This window comes from Talpa occidentalis, unplaced genomic scaffold (assembly GCF_014898055.3).
Source record: "Talpa occidentalis isolate TD23 unplaced genomic scaffold, MPIMG_talOcc4v2.1 talOcc4.16, whole genome shotgun sequence".
NCBI lineage: Eukaryota > Metazoa > Chordata > Mammalia > Eulipotyphla > Talpidae > Talpa > Talpa occidentalis.
This window is the reverse complement of record NW_023601653.1, coordinates 38301305-38324991: the sequence shown is the minus strand read 5'-3', so window position 1 is coordinate 38324991 and position 23687 is coordinate 38301305. Positions and strand designations below refer to the sequence as shown.

At 38.3% G+C, this 23687-nt stretch overlaps 2 protein-coding genes across 2 annotated transcripts; both read right to left on the bottom strand.

Annotated features, from left to right (window-relative positions):
• Positions 1–357: 357 nt before the first annotated feature.
• Positions 358–6264, bottom strand: LLPH (LLP homolog, long-term synaptic facilitation factor). The gene is made up of 3 exons (XM_037515259.2): positions 6195–6264; positions 4214–4421; positions 358–2343 (listed from the first exon to the last, which is right to left on the bottom strand). Exons 2-3 carry the CDS (start codon positions 4413–4415, stop codon positions 2165–2167), a joined length of 381 nt encoding a protein of 126 aa, XP_037371156.1. The 5' UTR covers positions 4416–4421; positions 6195–6264; the 3' UTR covers positions 358–2164.
• A 324-nt stretch (positions 6265–6588) lies between these two features.
• On the bottom strand, positions 6589–23180 carry TMBIM4 (transmembrane BAX inhibitor motif containing 4). Its single transcript, XM_037514048.2, has 7 exons — positions 23020–23180; positions 17113–17221; positions 15762–15867; positions 13810–13843; positions 11916–12033; positions 10850–10895; positions 6589–10049 (listed from the first exon to the last, which is right to left on the bottom strand). The coding sequence occupies exons 1-7, from the start codon at positions 23114–23116 to the stop codon at positions 9843–9845; spliced, it is 717 nt and encodes a 238-aa protein (XP_037369945.1). The 5' UTR covers positions 23117–23180; the 3' UTR covers positions 6589–9842.
• Between the last annotated feature and the right edge of the window lie 507 nt (positions 23181–23687).

The following is a 23687-nucleotide window of genomic DNA, read 5'->3' as shown; positions in this document are numbered from 1 at the left end:
CTGACAAGGCTGCAAAAACCTAAGTGCTAAGTGTTCAACATCATCAATGCAGACAATTCTTATGATGGGGGTAAAGAATGAAAATAATTTTTTTTTTTTAATAGAGGCATGCTTTATTTATTTGTTTGCTGGTTTGTTTGTTTGTTTTGTTTATACATGCACTGGGTACAGTCAGAAGCGCGGGAGGGTGAGAGAATTCACCAGAGTCAGAGCGGGGAGCAGAGCAGGCAGAAGGACCGAAGTACACTGCTGAGGGGAGCAGCGGGCGGCAGGAGAGGTCTGCGTGCCATGTGGGACCCTCCTCTGGTGGCCGGGGAGCAGCCGGGGATCGAACCGGCGCCGCAGAGGCCGCGGGCAGCTTCGCAACCCAGCGCTCAACCGCTGCGCCACCGGGGAGGCCCAAGAATGAAAATAATTTAGCTGATATATTTAGGCTGATTTTTTCAGTGGTTTAATTGGATGTTTTCAACTTTTTATTTCATGAATGAACACTAACGTTTCTACCTTTCCCTCACAAACTCTTTGTTGTTCGTAACTTTACCAAAAGGCCCAGAATAATCATTATTTTTCCAATTCATGTTTTATATTTGCTTGTTTTGAGAAAATTTATTTCAAGTATTTAATAATTATTTACTAACTTTTTGGTGACCTAACCATCGGGTAAGTGAGGAAAGTCTTATTATGCAAAATAACTTTAGATTTTATTGGTGTCAAATTTTATACTCAAATCTAAAAAATTTGGGTTTTAACTTATTTATATGTTGTATTCCAGCCAAGCAGTGTGCCAAGACAAAAATAGTGAGCGGATAACTACGTGACCTTATTCTAAAAGATCTCACTCTTAACTGTATTCTCCTGATTACAGATGCCTGTGTGGGTAGACTAGAAAAGTTCCTGGAACACAGTAGGCATTCAAAGATTTGTTGCTCCAGGGAAATGTAATGATGGCCAACAGGACTACAGTGAAATTTCAGAAGGAATGCTAAGTTTAAATAGCTTAACTAAAGATAAATTTAGTTACAAGTGAAATTAAAGTTAGTAAACTATAGCAGGACAGACTTAATAAAATAATTTCAACAACAGCACTTGCAACATCCTCAAATACTACTTTCAAAGAGTTAAACAGGTTTCTTTACAGCTAGATCTGTTAGACTATAAGCTAATACTTTTTGTGAAGCTTCAAGTACAGACAATTCCCAAATTCATGTGACAATGAAATCTATACATGCATTGGGGGAAAAACAGTTCTTAGCAAAATATACTAGGAAATGTTGTACTTTAGTAAATTAAAATAATAACTGATGTAACAGCAGACAGTTCCTAGGAAGGTCTACTAAAAATGGAGCACATAGACTTGTATATGTTTTTAGGTACATTTTACCTAAAAACTTAAAATGTTTTAAAAAATTGAAGAATCTGGGGCCTCCCTGGTGGTGCAAGGGGTTAAGACGCAACTGATGAATCTATCCGCAGCCACTGTAGCACATGTTCGATCCTTGGCCAGCAAGGGAGCTGACCCACATGGCCCAGCAGACCTCTCCTGACTCGCCCACTGCTCCCCTGAGCAGTGTATTTCAGTCGATCTGCCTGTTCTGTTCCCCACTCTGTTCTGGTGAATCCTCTCACCCTCTACACCTCTTACCTGTACCCCAGTTCTTGTAAGCATAAATATATAAATCTTTTAAAAAAAAAATTAAAGAATCTAGTCTTCTCTACTGTTGGAAACCCAAGAAGATATGAAAGATCTTCAACATCTACACACAAAATTCTTTGAGTCTGAATTACACAAAATGAGCACTCTGAACAAGTACCGCTATAAGATCCAATGACATGCTTTAAAAAGACATTATACAATCATTTTTTAAATCTGAGTTCGCTCAAATTCATCATATATCATTTGCTTAATCTTCACTAAGAACAAACACCTATAATCATCATGATTTCTGATAATCCCTGCATAAAAACAGCAGCTGATTAAAACATCAATATAACTTTCATTCTTCAAAGAAAATATTTTATTCAAATTCCAAAACAAACTTGAGGTCTGAATTGAAGAAAAAGACCAAATTAAAATACAAAGTTTTCATTTGGTGGAAGCTGGAATCAACATACATACTCTTATCAAAGATCAATCCCAAGAGGCCTTTCTCCAGTTTTTAAGAGTCTACCAGGCCAACCCCTTAGCTGCCTTCGCTGCTTTTGCTTTGTTTTTCCCCTTCTTGTTCTGTCGCTTTGCCTTCAGCCTTTTTCTTTGCCTCTGGCTCATCCATATGGGATACTGTCCATGCTGGTCTAGAAGACTCTTTTTGTTTCTCTTAATTTCAGTCTCCATTTTCATGTCATCTGAATTAAAAATGGATAAACCATTAATACACAGGAATGAAAAAATAGCCCTATGAAAAAAAAGTATTACTACAATGAGGACATCAGAATTGAAAGAAGTCTAAAACCATAAAGGAAAAAAATAATCCTTTATTAGTGGAATGCTTTGACGAATATTCTGAAAACTCCTTATGGCACATTCAGTGGGCTTATGTACATGCCACCATGTGTTCCTACGACCATGAAAAACATAAAAAGTGTGAGGAATGAGACATCATCTATTTAGTCAGAAACACTGTAAAGAATGTTGTCATGATTATCTTTCTTTGGAATAGTACAAGTTAAAGACGCTATGGAGGATGTGTGACTTAAATTACTGCAGTAAGAAGAGCATGACTCTCAGCAGAAGTGAATTTTAAGAACATTTCTCAGAATAAGAATTTCCTTAAGAAAGATAGTTATGTCAGTAAGATGTGTACCCAGACTTATATGGTCAGGTTTTTAAAAAATATTAAATAATATTATATACATGATGATATATACTATAAGTGATATTTAAAAATAAATGTTAAAATGATTGGTAACTTCTAATCAAATGAAATGGGAAGAAGTGGAGTAGTAAGCCTCAAGCTTGTGACAACAGAGGCAGGCAGATGACAAAGGAGGACCTGGCTATATCCTGGCACTGACACGCTTTTCTACCCAGTAACACCGACAGATCCAGCTCCACTAATAGGACACTTGGCAGGAATCTCGGTGCAGCCATGGGTTGAGACATCTATCATTAACCTTATCTGTTGTGAAGGACACACTCATTAAGTCCCTCCCTGGGCACACTAGGGATCCATGATCTCTACCAGCTGACATTACAGGAATTAATTTATCTGGTTTATTTTCTGTCTCTTCTAACACAATGTCACTCCCATCAGGATAAAGACCATACCTCTGATATTCACCACTGTTTCCACAGTACCTAGTATAGTGCCTCGTCTCTCTCAGCACGTCAGTACTAGTTGTTGAGTGATTATTTTAGGTACTGTTCTAGAGTCTGAGAACACAGTGTTCCAAATAAGCTCCTCATTCTCGTGAGGAAGGAAGCAAACTTCAGCCTGTGGTAAAGTAGCATTTTTAAGAGCTAGATTAAGATTTAAGAACCAGATGAAGTAGACTTGGTAGTTCTGGTAAGCACCTGGAATGACAAGCACAGCAATGGCAAAATCTGATTTTCATTCTTAAAGGATCTTTTTTTTTTTTTTTAAGATTATTTATTTATTTATACAAGCATTGGGTACAGTCAGAAGCGCGGGAGGGTGAGAGAATTCACCCAAGCCAGAGCGGGGAACAGAACAGGCAGACCGACGAAATACCCTGCCGAGGGGATCAGCGGGCGGCAGGAGAGGTCCGCACGCCATGTGGGACCCTTGCCCGGTGACCAGGGATCGAACCGGCACTGCAGAGGTTGCAGGCAGCTTCGCAACCTAGCGCTCAACTGCTGCGCCACCGGGGAGGCCCAAAGGATCATATTTGTTGATAAGTAAAAAGTGAATGAGAAGGAAGCAAGCGCTGGAGAGCAAAAAAGCTATCGTGGTTCAAGCAAGAGATACTGGTCATCTGAAGTGGAAGCATGAAGGCAGGAGAAAAATGGAGCATGGCCTGATGCATTTTAGAGGTGCTCAAGATACGTTAATGGTTTAGATACAAAAGATAAAGGAAAAGGGATCAAGGGTAATTGCTTCCACTATCCAAGTCTATAAAAATGTTGAATATCTCAAATAACTTCTTAAATGTTTTATTAATGGTGAAAAACAATGATTTTATCAGTTCTCACCAATAACATACAAAGTGGAAAGCACTGAATTATTTTTTATAAAAGTGAAGCACAAAAACCCACCTTTTTCATCTTTCACACACTGGGCTGTCTCTTGGCAATGTTTGGGTACCACCACAGTTGCTATCTCTTGCACATCTTTCATTAAGATATCAGTATCTGCTTTAAGTATACTTTTTAGTCTGCTGAGCTCCTTTGGGGCATTCTTTTTTCTCTTTTCTGCACGCATCTTCCTTTTCCACTTACTCCTTAAGCTTTTAGCCATATTTACCTAGAAAGTTAAACAAAAGTTGAAATTCAAATTCAAATAGTTACTATAAAAACACAAAGGTGGGCCTCCCTGGTGGCACAAAGGGTTAAGTACTGCACTGTGGGGCAATTTGCAGCCTCTGCAGCACCAGTTCCATCCCAGGCTGGCCAGGGAGCGGCAGCCAGCATGGCACAGCAGCCCTCTCCTGTTTCGCCCGCAGCTCCCCTCAGCAGTGTATTTTGGTTGGTCTGCCTGTTCTGTTACTCACTCTGTCTCTGGTGAATCCTCTCACCCTCCGTATCTCTGGCCCGTGCCCCAGCTCTTGTATGCATAAATAATAAATAAATCTCAAAGTATCTCTACAGGAGAGGAAGGTGAAACTTCTCACTTTGTTCCTGGTGTATGATGCTATACCGTGCAACTTATGGGGGATAGGCAGGGCACATACAGTCATTAAATAGCAAGGACACAAAATCAAACTCCGAGTAGGCACTGGTAAACTGTAAGTCAAGTCATTTTCTGAAAGCTCCTGAAGTTTCCATACAAGATACAGAAATTTCATTTCCCCCAAATACAAAGAAAATCACCTTACATTTACACAATGCACAAATATTATTATGTCTCTTTTAAGTGAATCTTGATTTCTTTCCAATCTACAGAACATGGCATTCCTCATTATCCACCCTCCAAGTGAATCTGTCTATTTTAAACTTGTTTATTTCCATTCTTGCTTTCTTTTGACACCTTAGCTTCAGTCCTAAATCCTCTATAAGGTAGTTAGAGTGACCTTTCCAAACTTCAGAGAATACCAATCTCAGAGCTTTCTTCGAATCCTTTAGTGACTATGCACCTGATGTAATTAAACTCAACAAGGTTGTGATCTGGCCCCTGCGTCTTTAAACTTCACGCTCCACCCCACCTACAAGTACCAAATACATCTAAAAAATGAAAACCCAGGAATACTATGGGGATGTATGGAGGGATGAGAAGAGATTATAAATAGCTTGAGAGGGAAATTTTGGGGAGTAGTTTACAACAGCATCTTGATTGTGCTGATGGATTTATGCTTGTACAATCATGATATATGACACCTAAATATGTTGCTTATTGCGTTAAGTATATTAAAGGTAGTTATAACATGTGATTTTAATAAAGATCCAAACTGTAACCACCTTTACATGTGTTGTTCCTATGTCTAAAAAGCGATCCCACGGCTTGCTCCTCAATTCTATACTCCAAAAAGGTTTCTCTCACCACAACTGCTCCTCCTTTAACTCTCTCAAACCGTACCTCGCTCTCCTTTTTAATGTGTTAAAGTCTGAGATTATTTACATTTTCTGTCATCGCCAATAAACTGGGCTCCACCAAGGCGGGAGTTTCAATAGGGTGTGTTCAGTTAGATCCCCTAATGCATAGCGCATTGTACACAGTAAAGGTTGAGAAAGTATTTGCTGGGTGGTTGATTAGTGGTGTAACACTTTGGACCCCAGCAATTACAAACTGTTCCCTTGTCTACACCAACCAACCTCCGTGAGGGGTGGGGATAAATTGCCGTGGTAAGCAGCCTCGAGGGCCGAGGTTACCCTCAGCCGGAGTGAACTAACTCCCTGGGCACAGAGCTCGGGGAAGCCGGAGGGCAGTCAGCAAGCCCACGACAGGTCCTTGACCCTGAGGAAGGCCTAGGTCTCTAGGCCGCGCTCGGGCTTCTCCAGAAAGGGACGAGGCTTGAGCGGACAACCTCTAGGGGCGGTGGAATGGAGTCTTAAGTCCCAAGCCCGGGCGGCACCGACTCACCTGACAGAGCTCACGAACGCAGAACACACGCCACTCACGCGGACCGGAAGCCCCCTCACTTCCGCCTTCCGGCCCCTCCGGCCCGCCCCCCGCGCGGGCGCGCTGCACGCCGGGAGCCGACGCCGGGAAGGCGTGGCCAGGCGGGGTCCGGCGGAGTCCCGGCTGACGCGCTTCCTGCCCTGGGTCGTGGAGCGCGAGTCTTGGCCGGTGGGTCCTGCCCGACAGGTGCGGAAGTCGGGTTCGGGGAATGCGGAAGGGAATGGGGTCAGGTTCCCGCTCCGGCTGGGCCTGCCCGGCGAGCGTGGGCGGGGAAGCCGCGCGACTCGAACCAGCCTAGCGGCGAGGCGCGCCTGGGACGGACACGTGGGGAGCTCGGGCGGTCTCAGTTACTACACTGGTCATGGTTTCCTTGAGCCCCAACATTCCAGGTGGAGTGTCCTTCCGGAGGCCGAATTGAGATTATCCTTATTAACGGTCCTTAAATTCCCCGAGCGCAGGTGGGTCATGGTCTCCCGGAATTAGGCAGTACACGTCAGAACGTATCCAATTGGACTTTAATACGTCTTGTTTATTATGTGTTCTACCTCAAAGCTGGTACCAAAAAAAAAAAAATCCTTCCCCATCTCAAAGACAAAAGGGTAAAGTGACCAAACTAGGTTCCAACCATGTCTGTGTTGTATTAATTAATGTGTCCCACAGTCTGAATTTCCTTGTCCATAGAATGAAGCTAATAAAACTTAATTGATTATAGATAATACATTCGACAAATGGGAGCTCTTATTTTTACATTGTAATTTCGAACATGCACAGTACTATTCTTAAGCAGTGTTTTCTAGAGATTTACAACATACCAAAAAAAGAAAAAAACCGGGAAAATGAATTGTTAATAACGACCTAGTAAATTTATTTCTGGTTGTTAGTAAACGAGATTTCTTTCTGAGACATTTTGTGGATCTTTTGTCGCTAAACTTGTACCCTTGAAGAAATCCTGCATTCTAAATTACTAAACTTAGACTACACTGTTTTTTTTTTTTTTTTAACAACAGGAAATCGCTCATAACTTAACATATAAAAAAGCATGCTTGAGAAGTCTGTTTTCTTTAAATAGGTTAGGTTCTTACAGAGTAAGTGAAATTCTGTTTTACCAGATTAACCATATATTAGATCTTAGTTGTCTCTCCAATACAGTTCACCTTGCACTCTAATTTAGAGAAAGCTCGCTTGATAGTCCTAATTGTCAGCATCTTGCTTAAAATAGAAGGTCAAGACTTTTGAATAGACATGTGGTACCAGAAGAGAGAAAAATAACATCAATTATGAAAATATCAATATTAAGTATACCCCCAGTTCAGCATTTCTGATGATTTGAAAAGTCATTATTGAAAACTCCCTTTTTAACACATGGTCCTCACTAGTTTGCATAACGCAGTTCTATTATACAAGAAATAATAAATTGCTTTGGTATATTTAAAAAGCCCTAATTCATATATTTGAGTTTTCACTTTGATAGGTAATATGATGGGAATACAAAGATGAAAGGAACCAAACTAAAGCCTTCAGTATACTTTAAGCCCAGAGGAAGGGCTAAGGCTTACTGGTCAAATTGGGCATTGCTTCTCTCCCACAGAGAGCTGGAAGGAGCTTATGGAACTGGAGACAGCAGGTAGCTCTGAATACCTGATGGGAAGTGGACTGGTTCTCCACCTTAAAGGATGCTACAAGTAAGTTCAGGCCTCTCTCATGGAACCCTTGATCAGTATAGGCCCTTAGTAGATATTAGGAAATATCCTGGGATTCAGATGGTAACCTCATATTGTTGCCCAGGCCCGAAATGACAGACTTTGAGACAGAGCCCTACCAGCAAAAAGAAGCTAAGTTCCCAGCTGCTCCAAAAAAGCCCACAACTGGCTGCTGATACACTCATCCCCAAAAATGCATCAAATTGATCAAAGCAAGATCTGAAGCCTGCAGAAAAGAAATGATGGCAGGGAGGCAGGGCCCGTTGCTCGTTTTTCTCCAAATTACATTCAATAAAAAGTTCTCAGATACTGCTCTTTCCTTGTTTTCCTCCTGCCGCCTCTCTGACTGTACTTTATACATTGCTTGTAAAGTTGCTATCACTCTGTTAATTCCTGTCAACACTTTTTTAATACTTCTGATCTTTGCATATTTGCACCTTTATTTGATATAAAAAATTTAAGTTGCATATCTCCCCTTTCATCTAGCATTTCTGCTTTTAGGTATATCCCCTACCTAGGCATCTTTGTGCACATTGGCACACAGAGACATCCCATAGCAGCACTGATAGTGATGCTAAAAATGAGCAATCTATAAAATTCATTGACAGCACAACATATGAATAACTATAGTTCTCTTACAAAGTATAATACACTATACCAGTGGTTTTCAAAGTTCTTGATCTTATCTATTTACCATTGTTAAAAATTTAAAAATGTCCTATCAGAAATCTTAACTTTTACAAAAATCTGACATTTTAAGATGATTCATTGTCTACATTTTTATTTTTCAAATAAACTATTTCCTAAACCAAAAAATAATTTACTGAAAATCATGGCAGTTTTACTTTTATTAAATGTCAAATCTGATTTTGTTTAAATTTAGACTGACAGTAATAATACTTTTCATCTGACATTAAGCATTAACTTTCTGTATTTCTCATTTAATCCTCTTAACCCAATAAGGTATTATTCCCATCATAAGATAATGCAAAAAACATAAGGAAGATAAATAACTTGCCATTGTCATATTATAATCAACAGTGCATAGTAAGGATTCCAATCTAATAGCCCCCACTCACTATACTTGTTATACTTGAGTAATAACATCATGCAATTGGGTATTCAACAATTGATTATGATGGAATCCAACTGAATCTAAAACTCACCAGTTTTAGATTAATATGTGTTATGGTTTGAGTTGTACCCTTCTAGAATTTATATGATGAAATCCTAATCTGTTTAGACTGTCATAATACTAGAGAATGGGTAGTTTATAAACAATAGAATTGGTTTCCCCTAGCTTTGGAGGCTGAACATACCAAGATTCAGGTGCCAGCAAATTAGGTGTATAATTAAGGCCCACCTGGTTCACAGACTGTCTTTTCACTATAATCTCAGATGGCAGAGGGATAAGGGATTCTGCGAGGTCTCTTTTATAAAAAGCTCTAATCCCATTCATGAACACACCACCATCACAACCTAATAAGCATGTCCCAAAACCCCTGCCTCCTCATATGTCACACTGGGCATTAGATTTCAGCATATAAATTTTGGAGGGACATAAACATTCAGATCACTGCAAAGTCCTAATCACTGGTAGCGCAGAATATAACACATTTTATGTCAAAATATCTGACTTTGAAATATATCTTTAATTTTTAGTAATAAATCATTTTATAACACTACATATAATAGGGTAGAGATAAGAGGTGTAGGGCAGGTAAAGAGGATTCATCAGAGACATAGTGAGGTGCAGAACAGTGCATTTACTGAAATACACTGTTAAGGAGAGGTCTGCTGCTCCGTATGTGTGTTAGCTCCCTAGCAGGGATTGAACTCAGGCCATAGGGGTGATAGCCCTGAGACTTAAACCCTAAGACACCAGGGAGGCCCTGGGGCCTGCTTTCAATCACTTTTTATTGACTGCTTCCAAAAAGCGCAACATGTGCAGGAACAGATTGATGATATCCAAGTAGAGGTTAATGGCAGCTAATACATACTCTTCAGGTGACAGCCTGTGCATCAGTGAGTGTGTGTCATAGATGATAAATCCGCAGAAAAGAAGTGCTCCAACAGCAGCCATAACCAGTTCCATTGTCTCACTATAAAAAAATAACTATAGGCAAGAGATTAAAATAATATTTATAAGAACAGTATTAAGAATACATGTTACTTGTTCTTAAGTAACATACACTACATACACATTTAATAATGCTATACAACTTTGTATTTAAATGTTAAAAGCAGAAACAGGCAAGAGAGGCAGCACTCCTTCTGCCCACCTGTGCCTATGCAGGTGCCTCTTTTTACCAACTCTCTCCCTCTGCAGGGCAGCAATTTCCTGCCTGCCGGTGACCTGTACCTGCCGGGGCTTCTCTTCACTGACCTCCCTCAGGGGAGGCCGCTCTCCTCAAGTTCACCCACCTGTAACCATCTCTCAGCAAACCTGTCCCTTCAGGGCAGCTCTTCCTGTCTGCTTGTGTCTGTGCAAGAGTACTTTACTTTTCTGTCCCTTTTCCTAATAAACCTGCCCTTCAAATATTAAAAAAAAAGAAACAGGCAAGAGAGGTTCGCTCTTGCTTCTGTTGAATGAATTAATGGATAGCTTACTTTCTAATAAATTACTCGACTTTGAACATTAACATTTAAACATTTTTCAGAATACATGTGCCACTTGGAGGATAGCAATTACTTGTGAGGGCCTCTTTCTATGTAATTTAACTCATTTACTCATCTTTCATTCAATAATATTAATGCTTGATTATTTTAAAGACAATAATCATTTTATACACAAATGTTACAGACAATTACAGCTAAGTAACTTATCATAAGAGTACTGCTTATAGCTTTTTATAATTATTTATATTGACATGGCCAGAACTACATTTCAAGTTATCATTCTAAAAGAAAACCTACCCTCAGGATTGCTGACAAGCATAAAATCCATAAAACAGCAAACAGTCTATAAAAAAAAAAAATAGTAATTTAGAATACTCTTCCTTAAAAAACTTTACAAACCCAGTAAACATTTTTACTGAATAAACCCGTCCTCTTATTTACCAAAGAATAAATTGAAATGTAGAAATTTCTGAACATATAACGAATATATTTTTATAGTTTTCTTATGGAACACAAAATATATAAACAGAAATATCATTACAAGTATTTTGATTCAGAGATCTATAAAACTTCTGTAAATATATACAAGAATAAATGGAACATAATTGAATTTTTAAACCAAGTAATAATAGCAGATTGTTCTGTAACCATACATATCCATTAACATCATCCCCAAAGTACTGTCGTTTTTATTCAGAAATGACATAGTGATGGAAGTAACAATTACATTCAAAAATATCTTTGTGTTCAAGGAGAGCTAGAACAGTATTATCAAAAGGAAAGAAGTGGATGATATATTTTTTTCAAAAGATAAAAATTAAACTGAATTTCTGTAGATGAAAAATATAGTATATCAAAAGAAAAATTATCTCGTTGGGACTAAGAGCAGATTAGGCACTGAAGAAGCTAAAGTTATTGAATTTGGGCACTCCATGGTGGCGCAGGGGTTAAAGTCTCAGCTATCAAGCTACTGCCTGCCACTGCAGCATGAATTCGATCCCATCCAGGGAGCTAACCCACATGGTGCAGACCTCTCCTGCGTAGCTTGCTGCTCCCCTCAGCAGTGGATTTCAGTAGCTCTGCCTGTTCTGCTCCCCACTCTATGGTGAATCCTTTCACCCCCAGCACCCCTGGCCTACACCCCAGTTCTCGTCTGCATAAATAAATAAAATAAATCTTTAAAAAATATATAAAGTTACTGAAATAGTGACAAAAACGAACCAAAATGAATCACAGAGGAAAAAACAGATTGGGAAAAAATGAGCAGAGCATCAGTGAACTGTGGGACAAGCTCAGGAAGCCTGACATCAGTAATTGCCATCTCAATGGAGATGAAAATCATAGCCTTGATTATATAACTTACCCTGCTCCAAATTTGCCGAAATCTCTCTTAGATTGTAGAGTATATATAGTCAAACCAAGAAATACTGCGGTAGTCAGTATAAAAGCTTGCAGAACAACATTTACATCATATAAAGTAACTGTAAAATGAAAACACTGATTAAAAATGTATATAAACATAAAAGATTTATTTCCGGTATTTAACATAAAAGTTACTTTAGTTTTTCCTGTACTACTTGCCAATAAAAACAATTATGAAAAGATTTTTCCCTAGTATTGAATATTGATATACAAAATGACCCTGTAATTCAATAAACAGGATCCAAAATACACATTCACACATAAAAGAAGGGATCAAGTAACTATGAAGCTAAAGAAAAGACTACAGAATTATACAGCTAGGTGGTTAGGAGTTGTGGGGATATGGCAGAATGATTCTCATCCACCCCTGTCCTGTCATGATTGCCCATTAAAGCTTAAATTTATCAATAGGGATGATTCTGTTGCTGACTGGGAATTCCTAGACAGTAGCAGCAATTCTAGCAATCACCTGGCTATTGCACCCAGGTAATAAGCCCAAACCAGGAAAACCAGGTAAGAAAACTATTGGAACTGTCTGAGGTTGTCTGCCATTGAACAGTCCTACAGAAAACAGAAACTAACCACTAATTGCTCTGTATCCAAGTGCCTTATCTTGGAGTAAATTATTATAGAGTTTTGACTGTGTAAAAATTTTTCTTCTGTAATTTTAGAATGACCAGCTGGGTTACTATGTTTGTTTTAATGTAACTGTTTAATATTTTAAAACAATGATAAAATTTCACCCAAAACTAAGTAGTTTTTAATTTTTCTGGGATTAAACAAGTTCGTTCTGTTCTAAAATGGTACATTATTGAAATGTCTCTGTACCATTACAGGAGTAAGGAAGGTGCAGAAAAGATAAAAGATGAAATCAATTTTGCTCTGTCAGTCATTTCAGCATAAGATTAAGTGGAAAAAAATTAAAATTTGTGAGGAAAATGATATCCGGTGATTACCCCATTTATGTATTTCTAATCCTAATTAGAATAACATTGAAATAGTAAATTCCTTACAAATATTGGGAGCCAGGAGGGCAGAGATGAACTTGGTAACAATAATAGTAAATAGCATTAATAGATAATAACACTAATAATATAGAAATATTAATAATTCTTTCCATGTTGAGAAATTACAGTACTTTTATTCTCTTACAAACGGAAGAAGTAGAATACCAAGCACTATATAAATTCAGCAAAACTAGCATAAAGGTTAAAATCAACAGCGATAAAATAGGAAGTCCTAAATATATTAAACATGAGAATTTATTATAATTGAGAGTAATATTTAATCCTGACCTTTCTGTACCCAAGGTTAATCATTTTGAGAATATCTCAGTTTTTATTCATCATAAATTTTTTACTTGAGGCATTGCATAGAAACACTTCCTTTCAAATACAAACCAGAAATTATCTTTGTTTCTTGTAGTCCATTTGATAAACTATGAAGATATAACAGTAAGGCACAGTTCAAAGCAGGCAACTGGAGAGACTGAACTCATGTAATTAAAAGTACATGGCTCAAAACACTCCCTATAACTCACTCCTACCTAAAATAAAAATCATCAGTTCACCTAAGATTCCTTAAAATTAGGGAAAAGATTAACTGTGGTTGCCTTATTCTGATAAATGGATAAATAATGTTCTCCACTCCTATTGTTTTCCTAATTTTTTCCACTTCCTCTAAGCTAAACTGCATTTTAATTTTTGCTTCTATTTTAGGAATTCATCTATGCCAATTTTTGAAACATGACACGTTTTACTCAAACACCTTTTTACTCAAAAGATTAATCCACATTAAAAATTACTATAATATATAGAAACACAATTCTAGCTTACCAACAAAGGCCACAGACAGAGCTTCCAACAGTGTCTAAGGAAAAGAAATTAAAATTACACATAATATTTATACTGTCTCATGTACAGGTTCTCATTTCTAGGGATTCAATGTGATTCCATATGCATAATCTTATTTTAGTTTCAAAGCAGTCTTGTGACGTATAAGGGACAGATTTTAAGCCCACCATTACGTAAATAAGACTTCAGTGTACTAAGTAAGAATATTTAGTTCTAATTGTGAATCTATCTAGACTAGGTTTTTCATATCTATAATAGGGTGATTATATAAGAAATAATATAGGAAATTCTATTTTTCTCACTCTAGTATAAATAAAAACACTGAAAATCATGCACATTTACAAAAACCTCAATATCTCACACAAACATAGGAAAAATAAAATATTTAGGTAGTACTTTAGTATGATAGTCTTGAAACTGTCATCCAATAAGCAATCTCTTTTTCTTCCCTAGTAACAGGATTTTTCCCCCTGTACACAGTTACTCAGATTAAAATTATAGTTTTTCGGCCTCCTTTGCAAATATGGTCATAGGACCATATTTTAGCCAACAGAATATAAATAGAGAAATATACAACTTCTAAAAGGCAAGAGGTTTGTTCTCCCTTTTCTCTTCTCTTTTTTTTTTTCTTTTTCTTTTTTCAATTACTTCCTGGAAAGTGGATATGGTAGTAAGCTGTCTGATACCATGCAATACCATAGGAATGCTTGAATCATAACAAGCACCTGGACCTCTGACAATGTGACTAAACAGTCATTCAGATTTTATAAGAAATAAAAATAAACTATCCTGTTTAGGCCACTGGGATTTTGTCTCTGTTTAAACCATGTTACAAGTAGTTGAACTCATACCGTAAACAAGATTTAGAAATAGTGAGTTTTGTCCTTTAGCATTTCTTTCTCTTTAACTACATATTTTTATTTTGTTTTATATGCTTACGCTAGTTTGATTTTATCAAGCCATCTGACAGACCATATTATAAAGACAAAAGCAGAAACAGTAGTGGCCATATAATCATGCTCTGGGTAGAAACACTCCCTATAACTCACTCCTACCTAAAATCAAGAAGTCATCAGAACCACGTCAAAAATGGTATTCGAATTTATACAAATGTAGAAGCAATAAAGCCATAGCCACATTTCGTTACATTTTTATGTTATTAGCAGTGTCAGGAAGTGGTAGCAAGATGATAGAAATCATTTTTCTGGGCAACATAATTACACTACATTCTTGATTTTTGTGACATGATTTTAGGTAAGAAATCTTGCCCCATACTCAAGTAATTGAAAGAAAGAGGACAATATAAACAGGCAAAAGATAAGAGTAGGAAAACATACCACCACCCCAAAACAATACCCCATTTAAAATACACACACACACACACACACCCTGCACCTTCTAAGGCCAGGTAAAATTCACCTCCTTTCTTACTGTGTTGGAGCAGGTCAAAATAACCTAGTATCAGAAGTCTCAGTAATGTATTTTACATGCTTCACATGGAATATATAGAGAAACAAAGCAAAGGAAGAAACAAAACAAATCCTTGAAATCTGACTGCAGAACTGAGGGTACAGAAAATCATTATGGGAATAAGGGAGTGAGGCCCCAGTAGACTGCTGAAAGAATGTTGACACATTGGAGGTAGGTATGGTGTGATAACATACATCTGTAGAGGTGTGAACCTATACCCCTAAAACATACAGTGCTGTAAACCACCTTTACCGAAATGAATATAATTTTAAAAAATCTTTGAAAGTGACAAGAGGTTAAAAATTCCAAAAAACTAAAAAGTACAAGTTATTTACTATAATATCCTCATTTTAAAAAACTCCGTAATTTTGTTCTGCCATTGTTATAGATGTATATGCATTCAATTAAATAAATTTAAAACTCAGGAACAAATATTAAAGGAAGAGATATTGTTAAGTACTTACAAATCCAAAAAGCAAGTACAGGTTAAGAGGATGCTTATGTCTGTTTAAAGTCAATGCAAAAATCAAACCCAGAGATCCAAGGGCAAATACCAGAAGTAAGGCAGGACTGAAAGACATAACATTAAAAACATTTTCAAGTTGAAAATTATATAAATGGTATTATCCAATTTAATACAAATTTCTCTTTTATATGTTTGTAGAAGTATAGCGATAAAATCTAGATGGGTTCACACAAAACTTAAATTTGAGGAGACTAAAATGAGGAGTAGCAGGACAAAGAGTCCACAATACATAGGAAAGCATTTTCTTTTTACTGCAGAATTTCTTCCATATTTGAATAATTTCTGCTATTAGCATTCTGCTTTTAGAACTAAAGCACAATAAAGAAAAGTTTTTAAATAAACAAATTTTATACCTAACTACTGTTTTAGGATATTTGCAATATAGTTATAACTTAAATAATTTTACCAAATAGAAAACTACTAGTTCAACGTTCTCTTTTTATAAGGGGAAGGAGGACAAAAATTCTCTACTTTTTAGAAAATATCCCTTCATTCATTTTTTTTCCCTTTCTTTAATATAAAGAATATATATACTACTTTTATCCAGAGAAATAATTATTTTGGAGGTCAGATCTTAAATAAATTAGGAGTGAGTCACAGCTCTCTTGAAAACTTGTCAGTGAAACTGACATGCCATGAGTCAAAACTAAGTTAAATTAAATGTACTTGTATTTAGTATCTTAATCTTTCATGCACTACCTAGGCTTTGGGGCAGGTCAAAAGGTTAATAAAAAGAAATCAATTAAAAATTTTTAAACTTCGGACCTCCTTGCTGGCGCAAGGGGTTAAGACGCAACCTATGAAGCTATCCTCAGCCACTGCAGCATGATTTCGATCCCCGGGCAGGGAGCTACGCGCATGGTGCAGCAGACCTCTCCTGACTCATCTGCTGCTCCTCTGTGCAGTGTACTTCAGTCAATCTGCCTGTTCTGTTCCCCACTCTGTCTCTGGTGAATCCTCTCACACCCCACACCTCTGGCCTGTGCCCCAGCTCTTGTATGCATAAAATAAAATAAATCTTTAAAAAAAATTTTTTTAACTTCATACAGTAAAAATTCTTAGTATTATCCCAGAAGGTGAGGATTTAACTCTTAGCAAAATAATTTAGACGTAAAGATGTTCTATAGCATGTTTCTTATCAAAACAAAAGTAATCTTATTCATAGGTGTTAATAATTAACCTTTTTTATATTCTAACATCAAGAATTAATATAAAAATGAACTTAATTATATGATCTCTTGATCATATGCAGTCGCTTAAAATGATTCAGAATCATCTGATTAACTTACCTTTCACGTACAAATGTCCGCATAGACTCAAAATATAAAAATATTGTAGATGTCACTGTAGTTAAAAGAACTTGAAGAGAAAGGATGCTGTAGACTTTTCTTAGAAAGGCTGAAAGAAAAAATTACACATGACTAAGTATTTATTACAGAACACCAAGAACAAATTTCTTATTAGAAATATTAAATTTTTGCATATATTCTTTCTTAAATCTTTATGCAGGTAATCTAAAATTAAAAATGATTCCTATAAATTCAAAAATTGTAAGTGATAAGTAGACCTCCAAGAAGCATGAACTTAAAAAATTAAGTTAATGGGTGAAAATATAAATGCTTTCATAAAAATAAAAAGGTATTATGTTTCTTTGTACACAGCAGCATACAATAAAGCAAAAGATTAAAAGCAGAACATTTTTAAAGAACAGTTCTATCTTGAAACAAAGTAGGATTAAAAAGCACACAGCTAGATATAAACTTTGAGATACTTTAATTTCCACAACAGAATTATTTCCCCAAAATGAAACATATCTTTAAAAACAAGTATGTAAACTTAATTTCACTCCTCTGTTCTATCACTTATTGTACCTGTCTCTGTTTTCTATAAAGTAATAAATTCTTATGTTCTGAATATTTTATTATTAAGCACCCATATATCATATCTGAGACCTATTGATTAAAAAATACTTATTATTCTGATATACAGATGATATAAATACAGTGGTCTCACCACCAGCTTCAGAACTATAACAGCAGTTCCTACCTCTCTTCCATGTATACTATTGATAACACCCTTCTCCACTATTCCTTCCCTTTAGCTCACTTTTTTTAAATTATTTTTTTTAAGGATTTATTTATACAAGAACTGGGGTACAGGTCAGAGGCGCCGGAGGGTGAGAGAATTCACCAGAGACAGAGCAGGGAGCAGAACAGGCAGACAGACCAAAGACACTGCTGAGGGGAGCAGCAGGCAAGACGAGAGAGGTCTGCCGCACCATGTGGGTATCTCCCTGGCCAGCCAGGAATCGAACCTGCGCTGTAGAGGCTGTGGACAGCTTTGTAGCTCAGCGCTCAACCCGCTGCGCCGGGTGGGGGGCAGGGGGCGCCTTTAGCTCACTGTTAATCATCCTTTAAGATTCAGCCTTTCCGCAGCAGACCTCTGCTGACTCACCCGCTGCTCCCCTCAGCATCATATTTTGGTCTGTCTGCCTGTTCTGTTCCCCACTCTGTCTCTGGTGAATCCTCTTACCCCCACATCTCTGGTCTGTACCCCAGTGCTTGTATGCATAAATAAATACATCTTAACAAAAAAAAGATTCAGCCTTTCTCAGTTTCTCTTTCTGAATTAAATGTTCCTTTTTATGTTCCCAAGGAATCATAATTCTAAATCACTTGATTTGCTAATAAGTCTAGTTGTCCTTCACTTCCATTACACTATAGACTAAAGCTCCCTAATAATAGGAAGCATGCCTTACTCATTGTCATACCCCGAGCACCCAAACAAATGTATGGCAAAGAATAATGTACATTAAATTTTAAAATGATATTGAATTACACGGGGACTATAACTGAGATGAGAAAGTACACATTGTAAAAAAATTAAGAACAATGTAAAAAATATATATATAATAAAATAAAATTATATTGAATTAAAGAAAAATGAATTTTGGTGGGAAGACAGAAGGCATTATTCTGAAATAATAATGGTGTCAATTGAGTAGAGAGAGCACTGTGCTTTTTAGGCAGGCAATTAAAACATTTTTGAATGACTTTTACCCATAAAGGAAGAAGCCCTGTCTCTCACCTCTCACTATACTGCTCATTTGATAAATTTTCTCATTGAAAAAAAATCCTATCAAGACTTGGCTTCTCAAGATAAGAATGAAGTATTCTGATGACATGTCAGCCAAGTACCAACTAATAAACTAAGCATTTTATGAGAATAAGGAAAATTTCATAAATGCTAAAGATTTAATCCTCAAAATTTTAATATTTCCTTCTCGCATAGAGAGTTTTTCCTAATTTCTTAGTTTTTTTAAGTTTTTTTTTAAGATTTATTATATATGCATACAAGAACTGGGGTGTAAGCTAGTGGTGCGGGGGTTGAGAGGATTCACCAGAGTGGGGAGCAAAACAGGCAGATATACTGAAATACACTGCTGAGGGGAGCAACTTGCGAGGCAGGAGAGGGGTCCTGCACCCTGTTGCTTCCTGGCCAGCCTGGATGGAACCCATGCTGCATTGGCTGGTGATAGCTTGATAGCACTGTCTTTAATCCCTGCGCTACCAGGGAGGCCACCTGAACCTTGACATTTTAGATGTATACTATTCCAAAAATATCTTCCAGAATGGTCATATTATAAGCAGCTTGACATGCTTTCAAAAAATTTGGGGGCATTTTTGTTTTAGCTTTTCTCTACTAAATACCAGAGATAGATGAGAACTACTTTTTAATATACATGTAGTCAGTTTAGTTACCAATCCAATTACCAGAGCTCCCAAAGTAAAATGCTCCTGCATAATGTAAATATTTATGAATGAACAAATTATTATTGTGTTTCTGGTATTTCAGTCAACATGTAAATTGATGTGAAACATATGAAAGTTAACCACAATAAGACTAATTCTTTGTAACAGTCTACATATGCAGACAGGTGGAAGGAACATTCATCTATGAATCACAAAACCTGGTTCTGGGCCTCCAGCCTCACTGAAAGAATTATGTTATTTTAGAAAAGTGTTTTGAAACTTAGATTTCTATAAACATATGTATATGTTATTTTAGGAGTTGTAATTACAGGGAAAACAACAATATTGTTATAAATTTTTTTTAGCATTCATATATCCAAACCCAGCACTTGATTGGGATTCTATTCCTACCTATTCACACTTTCACTTCCTTTCCTAAACTCCCTCCAGTTTCTTTAGAAGGGACTCCTCCTAAAGTCCCTTGGCACTTTAGAATTTAATTAATTTGCTATCATCGATTAGTTTAGCTACTGAACAACCAAACTAATGCTTTAAGGAGAGCAACAATGACATCCAAAACTTTTCTTTCCCTACTGAGTTTACAGGCAATAAAAAGGGTTGTTTTTTTTTTAAATTAAGTTTATTTATTAAATGTATGGTAATGATTCAGATGTCTCTTTAATGGCAGTACCCTGACTCAACAATAACTCTCTTATAGATGCCTTCTATTCACATATCTCCTCCACAGAAATTTAATTTCCTGCAGTGTCTGCCATTTTCTGACCTACCCTGAAGCGACTCTCTTTCTTTATCACTTCTGGGATTAGCAGAATTCTCATTCTCCCACTGGTATCTGTGAGACAGCCAGAAATTCTCACCCACTCCCAGTACTTGCAATACCAATTCTTAGTCTACTGTATCACATTGTCACTGTCCACTTTACAGCTGGACTCTAAAGAAAGCCTTACTGGTTTAAAAATTATACACTAAGAGCTGAGTTTTAACACCAGTCCTCCTAATACTCCAACAAAATTGAAGAACACTTTCATCCTCATTCTATGAACCAGCATTATATCAACATCAAAGCCAAAGTCACTGTAAGAAAACAAAACTACAGACCAATATCCTTGATAAATATTGGTGCAAAAATCCCCAACAAAACACTAACAAGGGGCCTCCCTGGTAGCACATGGGGTTAAATATGCCAGCCTACACCCAACTCTTATACGCATAAATAAAATAAATCTTTAAAGAAAAAAAAAAAAAAAAAGCAAAATTCAACAGGAGAGTAAAAACATTATATACCATGAACAAGTGGGATTTATCCTGGAATTTAAGGATGGTTCAACATACCAAAACCAATCAATAAAAATAGTGTGGAAGCAGTTTCCTAGGACTGAGTTCTAAACCTGTGAGATCTGACACTATATCTCCAGATAGTGACAGAACTGTGTTAAATGGATGTAGGACACCCACTGATATGGCAGAGATTTGTTAGGTGTGGGGAAAACCGCACACACATATGGTGATCAGAAGTGTCAGTAGTGAAGTGTTCTGTGTGTGAGTAGGAAAGGAGAAATACAGGTGGTTAAACTGAGGTTTTTCACTAAAATTAAGCAATTCTGCTTTTGGGTGTATAGCCAGAATTGAAAGGAGCGTTCCAAAGATATTTGTGTGCTTATGTGTATAGCAGCATTATTCACAGTGAGGTAGAAGCAACTCAGTGTCCACCAGCAGATGAAAGGATCAATAAAATGTGGTTTATACATGTTATCAGAATATTTTTCAACCTAAAAAATTAGAAAAGAAATTCTGACACATGCTACAATAAAGATGAACCCTGAAAATATGCTAATTGAAATAAGCCAGTCACAAAAAGATAAATACTGTATTATTTCACTTACATGAGGTATCTTAGAGTATCCAGATTCGCCAAAAAAAAAAAGTATATAGCAGGGGCTTGGGGAAGAGAGAAATGGCAAGTTGTTTGATGTACTGGTATGGGGTTTTGGTTTTGCATTATAAAAAGGTTCTGAAGATTGGCTGCACAACAATCAGAACATATGTAACACTATTGAACTGTATGCTTACAATTGTTAACATGGTAACTTTTTAATGTTCTGTATATTTTGTCATAAAATTTTTTTACTTAAAAAAAGGTTCATTTAAAAAATTCATTTCCAGAAAAACAGATGCTAGGGATGAAAAGTCTCAGTGCAACAGATTTTCAAAATTCCCGCTGCACGGATAAGAATGAAAATCTGAGGTAGCTTCTGAGACGACATGGTGAAATAAAACAGACACTGAATTCCACTTACATGTAGCTCGGTAATTTAAATTCAAAATTGCTGCCCACTGGATACGGCCTAAGTTAAAACTAAACGGCATTTTTATTGACCTAGAAAGCTTCCATTTCTAGTAACTGCCTCAGTAACACTCAAACCTATGTTGAGTTGTAAGTCCTAGGGAGAGAAAATAGTGAGCATTCCACATGGTCTCCGCCCTCTCATCCTACAGTGCAGCAAAGGAAAGACAACAGAAACTGAAAACCAGTTCATGCTGAAAGGTTTGGAGGATAACGAAAAGGAGAGCCAGGTTAAATTTCTCAAAGGGGGGGTGGAATTTATTGCGCCCCCGGGCGAAATTCAGGGACCCAAGGTGGGGGTCCGTGATGAAGTCGCGCCAGTTGTGGGGGTGAGATGTCCTTTTATAGGGTGAGGAGAGGTTAGGCAGGAGAACTGGGTTGGCAGGGGGGGAAACAGGTTTAGGCGGAACAAAGTTGTTTTTCTCCTGTTTATGGCTTCAGTTTCGGTTTGCTGTTATCAGTGGTACTGCTGTCACGGGGCCATCTTGTTCTTTTCTATGTGGGCTTCCTCATTCCTGGCCCCTGCGTCGACCTTTCACACGCCCCCCAAAGAATGCACATCCTAATAATTCCATTCAGTTATAAGTCACGATCACGCAATACACTTATTTCCACCAAAAAAAGGTAACTTTCAGTTTCAGTTTCTTCTGAAGCAGTCAAATGAGGCGGCCAAGGTTTTCATCTTTGCCTTTCACCCCAAGAAGACAGGGCTTAAAGTAGGGTGGGCTCTACAAGGGGAGGGTCCAGGTTCCCTGCCCCACCCAAGGGAGGCTGGGGCTGAGCAGGGGGGGAAGCAGCTGGAGAGGCGCCTGGGGAAGGAAGGAAGCGGTTTAGGTCTCAGATCGCACAGGTACGTGAGCCCCTGCAAAGCGGCCAGAGCGCCCCCCAACTCCCGAAGGAGGGCGCCCGTCCTCCGAGTCCGGGGGCTCCCCCGGGACCCCACGGCCCCGCCGGCGCTCGCCCGCCCGCCCGCCGCGGAGGGCGCCTCCCTCGGGCCGGAAACCCGTCCCGGGAGACCGACGGCGCCGCCGGGAAGGCGACGGAGGCCGGGGGCGGAGGGGAAAGGCGGCCTGGCCTACCCATTCGGATGTGCACGCTGGCCGAGGCCACGCAGCTGCCATAGTTGAAGTCGTCCTCGATGGAGGAGCCGCGGTAGCGGGGGTCAGGCTCGCCCATGGCCGCGGAACGCTGCTCCCTCCACCGAGCCGCTGACGGCGACCGCCCCGGCGCGCTTCCGGGTGGGCGGGAGGCGCGGCGCGCCCCGCGGCCCCCGCGGGCGGAGCGAAGCCCCAGCTCGCCCGGGAGCTCGCGTCCAAGCGCCCGCAGGTGGGGAGAAGGCGGGTTCTTGCTCGGCGTCGTCTGAAGTGGAATTTTTCGCAGATTTTCCTCCACAGCTTTTCTCAGTCCTTTCATCTGTAGAGTTGCTAAAGTGAAAAAGTGAAGGCCCATTCATCCATCCATTTAACAAATTCTCATTCGTAAGCCCCTTCATTAGTCACACGAGGAATAAACTTTTAATATTGGTTTTAGCAATAACAACACCTAAATTTATTGAACTCTTTCTATAGCGGGTTTTCTGAAGGAGATAATCCTGGAAGACAACCCGGAAGAGGAGGCAAGCAGGGGAAAGTGGAGTGATGGGGATAGTTCTCAAGGAAGCAACATCTGCAAAGGGTGTGTTGGGGAGGGGAGGAAGCAGAGCTCGGTTGGAGTAGCTTGCAAAATGAGGCTGGCTGTCTAAGCAGTG

Excerpts from the sequence above, each read along its gene's own strand:
- LLPH (XM_037515259.2), bottom strand. The coding sequence starts at position 4,415 with ATGGCTAAAAGCTTAAGGAGTAAGTGGAAAAGGAAGATGCGTGCAGAA. Across the intron at positions 2,344-4,213 it reads GTGTGTGAAAGATGAAAAAG|ATGACATGAAAATGGAGACT; the intron begins GTGGGTTTTTGT and ends TTTTTAATTCAG.
- TMBIM4 (XM_037514048.2), bottom strand. The coding sequence starts at position 23,116 with ATGGGCGAGCCTGACCCCCGCTACCGCGGCTCCTCCATCGAGGACGAC. Across the intron at positions 17,222-23,019 it reads CAGCGTGCACATCCGAATGG|CCTTTCTAAGAAAAGTCTAC; the intron begins GTAGGCCAGGCC and ends TTTTTCTTTCAG. Across the intron at positions 13,844-15,761 it reads TGTACTTGCTTTTTGGATTT|ACACTGTTGGAAGCTCTGTC; the intron begins GTAAGTACTTAA and ends TCTTTTCCTTAG.